Source organism: Penaeus chinensis, chromosome 35, assembly GCF_019202785.1.
Source record: "Penaeus chinensis breed Huanghai No. 1 chromosome 35, ASM1920278v2, whole genome shotgun sequence".
In the NCBI taxonomy this organism is placed as follows: Eukaryota; Metazoa; Arthropoda; class Malacostraca; order Decapoda; family Penaeidae; genus Penaeus; species Penaeus chinensis.
This window is the reverse complement of record NC_061853.1, coordinates 23,192,523-23,205,172: the sequence shown is the minus strand read 5'-3', so window position 1 is coordinate 23,205,172 and position 12,650 is coordinate 23,192,523. Positions and strand designations below refer to the sequence as shown.

Below are 12,650 nucleotides of genomic sequence, written 5' to 3'. Positions count from 1 at the left end.
TTTTCTTTTCTTCTTCTTTTCTTCCTTTTCTTTTCTTCTTTTCTTTTCTTCTTTTCTTTTCTTCTTTTCTTTTCTTCTTTTCTTTTCTTCTTTTCTTTTCTTCTTTTCTTTTCTTCTTTTCTTTTCTTCTTCTTTTCTTCCTTTTCTTTTCTTCTTTTGTTTTCTTCTTTTCTTTTCTTCTTTTCTTTTCTTTTATTCTTTTTCAAAATCAATAACTTGGGTGGCAGAAAGGCAGAGGAAGAATTTTGGGGGTAGTCATGGTCAGGGTGAGGCAGAGACCAGAGCAGAAGTCATTGAGAAATTCTGTGCAGTTTCTTGTTTTCTCATTTTTTTTCCTGCCATTTCAGGGAAGGGGTAAGCAGAGTAGGCCAGAGATGATGATATATACCTCATGTGAAGTATTCTAACCTAGAATGAATAGTTTCACTTAAAAAAAAAAAAAAAAAATGAAAGGATTAATATGCTTTTAAGTATCTTTATTATTGTCACTATGATCCAAAATTTGGGTCACTAATGGAATGACGTATGACCAAAATCAAGAGGAATATTTTTCAGACATGTACTTAATAGTTTATGCATGAATGCAGGCTCAGTGTAGAGTGTATGCTGTCAACAGGTCAAACCATTTGATTTCGGAAAAAATGGTATCTAGTATGAGTTCATTGGCTAACTTTCCGTGTTACACATTTAATAACCACTCTCTCTCTCTCTCTTGACAGGGCTACACAAAGTCTATTGACATCTGGTCGGTAGGATGTATTCTAGCAGAAATGTTATCCAACCGTCCACTGTTCCCGGGCAAGCATTACCTGGACCAGCTCAACCACATTCTGGGTATCCTTGGTTCTCCATGCCAAGAAGACCTGGATTGTATCATCAATGAGAAGGTAAAATTGGAGTGTCTTTGAAGTGGATTGTTTAGCATAGATTTACATCCTCCCCCCCCCCCCTCCTTGGGTCTTTAGGGATTATGGATGACTGAAATTTTAGGCTTGATGTGGGTATATCGGCCTTTATTAGCTCCTTAAGGAAGAGCATTTAGAATGGGAAAATTATGTCTGATGATGGGTATCAGTTAGGGGTTGATTATTTTGTATGATATGGTAGAGTTGTGTGCTGTGCATCTGTATGGGAGTTGTAGCCTTTCAGAATTGGACTAGAACTCTTTATTTTTTTAACTTGTGAATAAAGACCACTGGAACATAAATCATAACAAACAACCTTTCAGATTAAAGAATTTTGTTAGGTAAACACAATGAGTGGATTAAATGCACTGCCTTTCATGAGTTGATTTACACTTGTTAACACAAATGTAGGAAACAGTATGAATGAGAGTGAATATCTTCACAGCACAGGAGATGTGTTTGACCAGTTTCAGTTATATCATTATCAGAAGTACATGTATCAGTAAGATTTCAAAACCTGTATATATCAAACATGCTGAAGATTAACGTGACATCTGTTATCCAACAAACTATTGCGATGGCCTCGGAAAATTCGAAATTGCCCAATGCGATGCTTTCTCCTCTATTGTGTGTGCAGCATCCACCCCCCCTGGTTTATGCAATCCTTTGTAGATCACTTTTGTTTGCTTCTACTCTGGTAGATATCCAGCTTCATCTAAGTCTATCAGAAAGGCAGTGGAAGATCTATGGTAATAGATGTTGACTCACTGTTCAAGGATCCTGGTTGAAAACCATATCCTGTTTCATTCTGGTAAGATTTATTGCATCTGCTGCAGTAAACAGTGCTGTCAGGGTTATTTGTGGGCAGCTTCTTGTCTTTTAAGATAAATAATGATACTAATGTTTTAGTTTGGCTTCACAGTACGAGTCGATACCATCCACCATCTTCAAATTTGGTTTGATTTGAAATTGGTCCGTCATAAAGAGCACTTCATTATGATTACTTTATTAATTGTTTTTACACATAGTTGGGTACAGTTGTACTAAGTCACCAATGAGGCAATTGCGAATACTTCCTGTCTGCCCGTTTACCCCTTCCCTTGATTTACGAAAATATTTTACTCTATCATATTTTGGTGTTACTAATGTTTATAACATTATAGTAGTTATAATGTCTATGATAAAAATAACATCATTGATATTCATAGTATTAGTAAAAAGAAAGAAAGAAAAAAAAAATCCTGTCAATTCAAGGAAAGGTTAAATCAAGTAAGGTCACAAAGTCTACTAATTGGCTCATTTGTGGCTAAGCATAGCAGAGCCATCTATGTACAGAGACATTTCACAGAAAAGCACAGCATTTTCCCGGTGACATTGGGTTAGTTTAAAAAAAATAAGCAAGATGTCAATTATTTTATGCTGAAGATGATAGTACACAATGGCACCTACTCTGAAATAATGGCCTTTGGAATTGAGTTTAAACAGCTATTGCACCTCTTTCATGCGTTTCCAGTAAAAAAGGCCGTAGGTGCCATAATCCATCCCGTCCTGGCGTCTGAGGATTTTCATTCAATTTTTTAAATAGATAAAGCATGCAAATGACTGAGTACAAACTCTAAAGTGGTTCCTTATACCCAATAGCCTATATTTTAAGTCTATTAAAGAAATTGATATTGAATGATGGGTAACTTATAATTCTTCCTGTACGTAAATATGGGTTTAGTCCTATTAAATCCTTGATGACGAATGGAGAAAATAAAAAGAAAACTCTACGCTCCGGAGATCAATGGCAACGTGCCAACTTTGAGCGAGGGAGTTCGGTACATTAAGCCGAATCACCGGCTCGTAGTGCTTTGACGCGTCGCCGCGGCATACAGTTGCATGCCACAGATTGAGTGGTTTATGATGCCTCAGGGTGTCATAACAAACCACAAATGAGGATGACTCAAATGGCTAACCTTATGTGCATGTGTTCACATGCATATAAACCTCTTTGGAAATTCTAACCTCTCGGTGACCCCCCCCCCCCCCATATGATGTGTGGAAATGATTTAACATCTTCAGTATCTCTTGCACTCTTTATTTTATGCATGTGCTTCTATAATTCTCACAATTGTGGATATGTTGTATTCATGCTAGGATTATATGATTATAATGATTTTGTGTTGAAATTGCCATCCATTTTTTTATAATGAGATTTAACCCAATGCCGACGGGCATAATGTGTACGTATGTGCAATGCCCACTGTTAGTTACTTGATTGATTGTTTTAACACATAGATGGCTACACTTGTACTTAGTCACCAATGAGCTAATTACAAGTACTGACTGTCTCGCCTGTTTGCCCTTTTCTTTGATTTACGAAAACATTTTACGTTATCTTATTTTGCTGTTTATAACATTATAGTAATTATAATGTTTATAATAAAAATAACACCATCAGTATTCATAGCACTAGTAAAAAATACATTTTTCCCACCAATTCAAATCACGTAAGGTCACAAAGTCTACTAATTGACTCCTTTGTGGCTAAGCACTAGCAGAGCCATCTCTGTGCAGAGACATTTCATAAAAAATATAGAAAATGAGCTCAGCATTTCCCCCATTTTTTATTTATTTTCCCTGCAGCATTGGGTTGAAAAATATAAATATGTAATGAAGTGCAATTATATACTTTAAAACATTCAATACAATCAAGTAGTTATCTAAAGCTGATATCTTTTTATGATAAAATAACTAGAGCAAGGTAGGCCCCTTTAATACAATACAGGAATGTGTTCACAAATAACTTCAACAATATTATTTTCTGCATACCCTGAAGTAGAGACAATAAATCTTATTATAGTACAACAGGATATGGTTTCAGCACCAGGATCAACAAACATTGATTGAGCTGATGTCCATCCCCATAGAACACCCAACACTTTGGTGGTGCTTGTGGATAAAGTCGGATATCAACCAGACTGGAAGTGTACAGGAGTGTTTCATGAAAAATGGAATGAACAAAGGAAAAATAATAGAAGCTGCACACATGGCAATAGAGGGGAATGTAAATGGTACATTATCCAAGATAGCAGCTGGTGAATCTTTAGCTCCTATTTGATATATAGATACATGTTTTGTAAAATTGCTGACACATATATTTGCAACGAAGATGTAATCAAAACCATCCAGATACATCTCTTGTCCGGTAAAGGTTTTTATTCTCATTCATCCCTTTTTCTACAGGAATTGATGTCATTTAGTAATAGATTGTTTGCACAGTGCAGATTCCATTGCAGCAGTATACAGTATACTTATTAGTGCATTTTATATTTTAGATATTGATATATTCTTGTGTAAGTTGTAAGTACCTTTGTATTTATTATGACTGAAATATGAATGGAAAATTAGTAGAAATGGGAAAAAAATTAAACAAGGAGGAATGTATTGGGAAAATAATTGTACAACTTCAGGGAACTCTTCCAAGTAGCAAGATGTAACATACAGTCAAAAGCAAGAGAATAAATTTAGATAAGTAAGGTTCTGGTTGTCATTTGCAGTAGTAAATAAAAAGAAAGTACAGAACAGAACAGAATAGCACAGAACTGCACTGCTGTCTGTAGTTATCCTTTGGGAATTTTGTTTGCACATAGATGGCTTCATGAGTGCACAGCCACCAAGGAGCTATTAAGTACACCTATATGGCATCAACTGATTTCCCTTCCCTTCAGCTTTTGGAGGAAAATAATTTTATCTAATGCTATTATTGTCAATGTTATTATTATAATTGATGTTATGATTATTATAAGGCTATTAGTTATATCAATAGCAACAAACTCTAGAAGAGAATCTGTCTTAAAATCAAAGTGAAGGGTGAGATAGGTAGTACTAGTACTAATTGGGTCCTTGTGATTGAGCACTTGTAAAGCCATCTGTCTGTAAAGAAAATTAATAAATGAAAAAACATGCCATCCCGGCAACCTTGGGTTGAAAGTATGAAGTACAGGAATTATTTTTTATATATTAGTTGGAATTATTTCACTCATCAACAGTCTCAAATGGAGTAAGATTTTTATTGAAAAAAAGGTAACTCTGGAGAACAGGTTAGGGATCATCTACAGATATTACTTGTATCATAAATGGGTCAATGCTTTTGCTCTTAATTCCATAGTGGAATTAATTTTTTATCCTTTTCAGGCTAGAAGTTATCTCCAGTCTCTACCAAACAAGCCAAAGGTGCCATGGACAAAGCTGTATCCCAATGCTGACCCAAAAGCCTTGGATTTGTTGGACAAAATGCTGACCTTCAACCCCCACAAGCGCATCACTGTGGAAGAGGCTCTAGCACACCCATACTTAGAGCAGTATTATGACCCAGCTGATGAGGTTTGTATTTTGTAGCTTGCCCTTTTCAGATCCTAGTTTGAATGAAATGATTAGGATGGGTTTAAAGAATTCATAGAATGTTGAGGCTTGATAGAAGGTGAAAGTTTGCGTATTAAATTATTCAAATCCTCCCCATTTCAGCTGTTGTTCTTATTACTACTTGTGTAGCAATTTTTCTGATGTGCAATTGACTGAGTATATTTTTGTCTTTCAGCCTGTAGCTGAAGAACCATTTAAATTTGAGATGGAACTTGATGACCTGCCAAAGGAAAAGCTCAAGGAATTAATTTTTGAAGAAACTGTACTCTTTAAGCAGAGGCTTACAACAGAACAGGCTATGCAGCAGAACTGAATACAAAGACATGGCTTAGCATTATTACAAGAGACGAAGGGTACATTCTAGAGGAGACCTACTGATTGGTGGCATTCATCTTTGGAATACTACAAGGAATCGTTCAATAATCCCCAAAGGGAGATCACCTGTCTGCCGAATAAGTGTATGTGATAAAGTGCTTTATCATAAAAATCAGTTGGAAAAAATATATAGGAATAAGACTTAAAACACAGGAGTATGTGAAGGATCTAAACAAATTTTCTAGCACTAAAAAAATAAAACAAAAATAAAAATAAAAATAAATAATTAAATTAATAAAATTAAAAAGTAGATGAAAGAAATATGTCTTGGATGAAGTGCCTCTCTTCTAAGTGAGTTATCAGGCAAAATGTGCAAAACTGATAAAGTGTCTCGTCTAGGAAGCGTGCCTGCAGAGAGCCCTCTTTCTATCGTTTGTGACAGGAAATGCTCTTTGATGATTGAAAGATTGCTGGGAACTTACCAGTTGATGGCTGAAAAATGTGTGGTCTTGAGGAAGGGTGCTTCCATGATGCTAGTGATGCATTTCAGTCTTGTGGCACCTCACTCAACCTTTGTTTCATTTGGACAATACTGGCTTTCAGGCTAGAGATTCATTGCTCTTAGGAAGCAGATGACTGATCGTTTGCAAGCAAATACACATATTTGGTTGCTCCTCAGTTATACCAGCTCGGCATGTTTCTGTATTGCTAAAATTCAAACTCCTGGTGGCTGGTGGTTTACTGTTCAAAGAAAAAAAAAAAGAGAGAAAAAAAGGTAAAAAAAAAGAAGCATTACTTTAAAAGCAGTGATTCTCTTCCTGTTGGAATGCTGCTTAGTAATTGGGTTTTCTTCTGTTGGAAAAATTTCTTGCAAATGTTTTGATGTTGTTTGTCTTGGGGGCATGTCACAATAGGGAAGTTATATATCAAAAAGTGTATTTGTGATGGAATTTCCGAGTTGTGTATCACATATGGTAGCATTACTATTTTTGTAGCGATCTACAATTTGTTTTGCTGTAATTGTTTTACACACAGATTGAACGGCTAGTGGAAAGCTCTCCATACTCCTTAGGATTCGTTAGTTTGTATTATTGTGTTGGTTGACTGTTAACCTGTATTCCTAGGAAGTTAGTGGGAGGCTATCAGTGGGTGACCCATATCTCACAGGACACGAGTGGACCATTAATTTAAGGAGTTGGTGGATTATTATCCTTGGGTCATAAAACCATTAATTCTGGGAGCAGGCAATATAATTTACAGGCTGTTGATGAACCATTATTTCTAAGACATTGGTTAACTTGTATATCCTTAGCAATTTATAAATTTTTCACTTGTCAAAAAATTCCCTGCCCTTTACCACTACTCCTTTCCATTTATCTATGCAGTAGTTCACTCTCTGTATTCTGCATTAGCCTAAATACTTTGAGAGCGGTTTCATATACCAAATCTGACATGTGAATAAATCTGCTATTAGCTAGTAAAAATTTTGGAGGAGGATTTACTACAGGAGAATTTTTCTGTTATTTTTTTTCGTTCCTTTTTTTTTTTTTTCTTTTTTCTTTTTTGGTAATTATTGATTGGCTATGAAAGCCAGAATTAACTTATATATATTGGAAACCTCTGGTACCCTTTTTAGGATGAAGTGCTGAGGATGTCACACATTCATGTTTTTTATAAGTATTTGTAGAACTTTTTAGAGTTGACTTAAGGAATGTAGAAAAAAAAAAAAATTAACTGAAGTGCTGGTGATAAGGTTCATTTGAGTGTGGCTTTGATGAAGGAGTGGAGAGAATTCAGACGTTGATGCCTTACATGATGAGGTCCCAGGAATTTTGCAACAAGCATATCACTTCCCACTATTGTCGGGAGGGGTCCAAGAGCCACGAGCGAGCAGTGGGAGGCATCCTACTCGGTCGCCCGTACTCAAGACAGCAGAATTCATCCCTGCTTTTTGCATTTATAGTTTTAACATTGAGATTAATCTATACACCTCAAATTATTCTTGTATCTTCTGAAGTCGTTTTGAAATATTTGTGAATTATGTGTATTCTGTTTTTTAAAAGTACCCCCTTTTGGACTTCCATTTATATATTTCCCCCCCTCCCCCCTCCCCCCCACCATTTTTCTTTTCTTTTTTATGGAATATACAAGTTAAATGTTATATTACAATTAAGCATGACATCTCTGAAAACTAATGATATCTCTTGATGTACGGTGTAAATCTTGGTCTGTTTGTTAATAACCAATTTGCAGAATTGAATACACTCCATGAAAGTTGGAAATCAGACCTCCAGGAATTCTGTTGAAAGGTAGACAGCAGAGGCCATTGAGATCTGTAAGGAGGCATTAGTTACTGTCTATTGATACTGGTATTCTAGCTCATAGACAGTTGTGGTAAATGTATCTGTGTGTGTGTGTGTATGTCATATTATTTGTATCACATTGTTCCCTCACATTGGGGTGATCCATGAATTAGGTCAGTGTTGGATTTTTCATCATTGCTATCACAATATTAGTAACATGTTAAAAGGTGCGATGTTGAACTTACGTCAGATGCCCACAGTTTGCCGAGTTCTTTCCTTAAACTCGTAAGATATTTATATGGTTAGACTCAAGAATTGTAATGTAAAACAGAATGACTTCAAGATAGAAGATTCAGGATTCAGGATGCTTTAAAGTAAAAAAAAAAGGCCCATAATGAATTTCAGTAATAGTTGAAAATATTCTCTGTTATTGAGATTATGAATATAAATATATATACTTTGTCACACCTGTTTTTCTAGTGTGACCATTTTGCTAATATGAGAAGCACCTCTGAGCCCTTCCACTGGTATTCAGCATGACATAATTTTAGGATCACCTTGTATAATGTTTACAGTGTGTTGCTGTGGAAAGAGCACATTTCTTGTAGAATATTCCCCCTGTCAACTTATGAATAAGAAGTAATGTATGGGAGGGAATGTTGGAGGTAAAAGTAAAGACCAAAAATCTCTTGAATACTCTTTCTGTAAATGAAGATCAAAGAAACAGTTAAAGACTGTGCCAGTGTATTGCTAGCATAGTAGCATGGGTCTGTATGACACTGAACCATCATGAGAGTAAGAAAATTGACAATCTCTTGCTAGCTTGGGCATTATTTGTTCAACTAGTATTGTTTGTGAGAAAGAATATAAACTATAATTAAGCTATTTAAAAAAGAAGTTAAAAAAAAGAAAGAAATTAGGCAGTTCATTTTTTTTTTCTCTTTATTTATGATACATGTCACTACTACAAAACCAAAATATATTAAAGTACAAAATGATAAAGAAGGATCATATTTTGTTTCCCAAGTCGTCATTCTTATTGAGGATTACATAAACAGTGATGAGTTTGTCTTCTTGTCTTACATAGCATGGGAGTTAAGAACTGCTAGCCTATGATTGAGAGGTGGAGAGCAGACAGAGATGCTGATCTGCCAAGGCACCGTCACCATTCTTGAAAAAAAATGAAAGTATCCGTAGAATTGTACGCAGAAAACAATGACATTGCAATACCACTGAAACATGAGGAAGTTCACGAATATTTATATCTGCTTGCTTTTTTTTATTGATTTTGATTAATATTACAATTGATGTTCCTCATTGTTACAAAGGATATGGTTACTTTATTGTGATGATGAACATTAGTTTTATAACCATTTATCATGCTTTTTCAGGCATTGTTGGTACTGATATATTCACCTTTTCCTTTTTTTATACATGAAAGAATTCTATTGTTTAATTATTATGCATCTAGATTTTTTTGTTTTGCATCTGAATCATGGTCTTTAAGAATTTCAGCATAGGAGGCAGCTAACACTGTCTTGGCATGTATTTCAGTTTGACATGCAAAATTGTAATGTGTTCTAGCTTAGTTACATCAAAAAGAGCTTTGTCTAAGACCAGTAAAATGTAATACAGAGTTCAGATATATCTTAGCACAGCAATATATATTTTTTTCTTTTTTGAACTAAATCAGCAAAGGGAAAGTAAGACTATTGTGCTCAAACCGGTAAATTTAGTCAGCAAAAATGTAATCCAAGTGATCATAGATTAAAGAACCTTCTTCAATAGCAAGATTTTTCAATCATCAGAACAAGAATATCAACCATGTCGTGGAAGTGTGATTTCCAAAGACAGAGCAACTACAGTAATCCCATGTTCGTGGTGTAAAAAAAAAAAAAAAAAAAAAAAAAAAAACCCTTGTGCAATAGTGCTTATGTGATGCTGTGACCGTCAGCCTTATGGGTAGTGTCGAAGAGCTCATACTTTTATCTGTTGTTATGCAAGTAGAGGATCAACAGATTCCCAGTTGAAGGCCTGTGGACAGTTCCTTCAATACATTTTTTAACCTTGGAGAGTAGGAGACATTCTGGTTGACTCGATTCCCATCTTTTCTATAGCAAATGACTCGTGCTCAAGGTTCTCATACAAATGCCAGGATGTCATGCCCACTTTGAATTCATAGCATAGACAATAATAAGTTTTGACAATGATGTAAGAGAAGGAAATAAAGAAGCCATGTACCTTTCTTGGCAGTTGTCTAAGAACTCTTGTGCCTCACTAAGTGAAATGGACTTCTACCACCCCTAATCTTAGAAATATAGTAGGTATTCTCAGACTTTCCACCAGTTTATTGCTAATGTGAGATGTTAGGTCAGACTTGCTACATTTAGATATGACCATGTTGATCCTGTAAGTATCTGTGATTTCTTAAGAGTTGGCAAATGTGTTTGTACAATCTATAATGTCTTTTTGTGTAAAATTGTACAATACTGTACATGTGTATCTTGTTTAGGAGAATTTGTTTCATATTGCTAAAAGAAAAAAAAAAGTATACTATATATATATGTCTCACTTAGTATGCTGTTATACTAAAGTCCCACTTGAGTAGAAATCTGTATCACATCTAAAGAGAAAGAAGGAGAGGAAGAAGAGAGAGAGAAAAAAAAAAATTAATTCCAGTATCAAGACTTTTATAGGATATGAGCTCAGCACAAAAGAGCCAGTTAGGTGGGGCTTTGGTCAAAGTAATTCATCCTACATATGATGTTAAAAGATATTCTTAGAAGTCTAATTCAGGATTTCAAATAATAGGTAACATGTTTTCATTGCCTCCATGGTCATTCAGAATGGAGTAAACTTATATTACGTGAGGCACTAAGGCATTGTCACCTAACAGCACAGTGATTCTGGTTACTATAGTGGATGTCATCACTTGTGGGGTAGGTAGTAAGAATAATTGCGTGTAGCATTCGGTTACCATCATTTTAACCATGGATTGTCCTGGAAGAAATTCAGCGAACCTTAAAAAAAAAAAAAAAAATAAAAAAAATACTTAAAGTCCAGCAACAGTATCGGTGAGATTGCTATTCTGTTAGATGCAGGAAGGAAAGGTTGAATACAAAGATTAACACCTAGTGGAAAATGCTGTTAAATTTTGTTCACCTGCCTGCCCATTGTGATGTTCTCTATGCCATATCCTTAAATGAGTTGGTAGATTGTCCTTTTTGTGAATTTTTTCCTTTTTCCTTTTTATGTGTATTGAATGATGTTGATTGCAGCATTTACCAGTTCATTTCTTTATGGAATTGTTATGAATACGCGTTTATTTTGCAAACGGATCTCAACAGGTGAAGGTTACGAGACATCTTATATGTTGACATGTCGTTATGAGCCTTAAGTGTTCACATAAGAAGATACAAACTTGACAAAATGATGAACAGTAATATGGTTTTATGTGAATTCCTTGATTGTAATATCTTTGGAAATCTGTGGTTCATAATACTTCTATTCATATAAAATATGTCAAGGTCCTGCAGTGCACATTGATATTATATGACAGGATCAGATATCGTGAGTCTTACTTGGAAATTGGATTTTGTCATGAGAGAATAGAAGTCAGTGGGTAAATTTCAGATAAAATTTGTTCAGAAAAAGAGAGAATTCAAAATTTTCAGGTAAGACTCACGATTGGTGGTTGTGTGAAATGCTGATTTCTCCTCCCGTCTCCATCAACCTTAATTCTCCTCGCGTTTGAGACATTCCACTCGACATGTGAACTGGGGTGGGGTTCTTAAATCACTCTTTTTTTTTTTTTCTCTCTTTTTCCTTTTTTTTTTCATTGATAATCTCACTGCTTTACTACAATTTTTGTTTGCAAAAATAGTGGAAAGTATAAAATTGCCCTAGAAGAGCCATAAAAATAATTAAAAAGAAAAAAAAGAAAAAAGAGGCACATAACTATTACAAGAAAAAAGAAAATAAAATAGAATTGGTAATCAGTGAGTTAGCAATAATTCTTACCCTACAGTAATAACCATTTACAGTCAAGTCAAAGAGTACAAACTACCGATAGAGAAGTCATAACACTAGCAGTAAGTGGTGATTTTTTATATGTTCAGGAAATAATGTATATAGGTGCTGGTTAACGAAACGTAGGTGTTGTTTCCGATGAGGATACTTTCAAAATATCCGCATTAACCCACGACAGCTGCAGACGTTATCCAGCCTGTGATAAAAACTATTTGCTGAACATTGTCAATGCTACCAAGTAGAATGAGTAAGTTTATAATCAAGGTATAGATGTTATTGATTCAAGTACCACCTTGTAGTCAGGATGTCTTGGAGATAATAAAAAGATAACAATAATAATAAAGATAGGGAAAGTTTTCCGGAAGATTATAAAATCCCATGAAAGAACAGAAAAAAAAAAAATCTAAAAGATATTCCTTATTATATTTGAGGGGGGAAAAAAATAAAAAATAATAAAAAAAATAAAAAATGCAGTTGAAGATTGAGAACAGAATTATTGGGTGATTTAAGAATTCGTGTCCTAGGTGGGCTTTGTATTTGGTTGACAATCTTGCAGAAGAATTGTAGAGAGAGACCAATCCAAGCACTATGCCAGCTCTTGTCTGTAAGGAGCCGTACATTTCCAGATAAACCAAAGTCGGCATACTTTTGTTTAGTATATATTTTTAATCTTATTTAATTTCCTTTCCCC

At 34.9% G+C, this 12,650-nt stretch overlaps 1 protein-coding gene across 1 annotated transcript in view; it reads left to right on the top strand.

The window, feature by feature from the left end:
* Nucleotides 1-12,650, top strand: part of LOC125044393 (mitogen-activated protein kinase 1-like) — a 31,327-nt gene that overhangs the window by 17,750 nt on the left and 927 nt on the right. The window contains exons 6-8 of the mRNA XM_047641037.1: nucleotides 720-887; nucleotides 5,085-5,273; nucleotides 5,488-12,650. The exon at nucleotides 5,488-12,650 is cut by the window's right edge and continues 927 nt beyond it. Of these exons, the coding sequence (XP_047496993.1) occupies nucleotides 720-887; nucleotides 5,085-5,273; nucleotides 5,488-5,625 (495 nt within the window). The 3' untranslated portion in view covers nucleotides 5,626-12,650. The remainder of the gene's footprint in view (nucleotides 1-719; nucleotides 888-5,084; nucleotides 5,274-5,487) is intronic.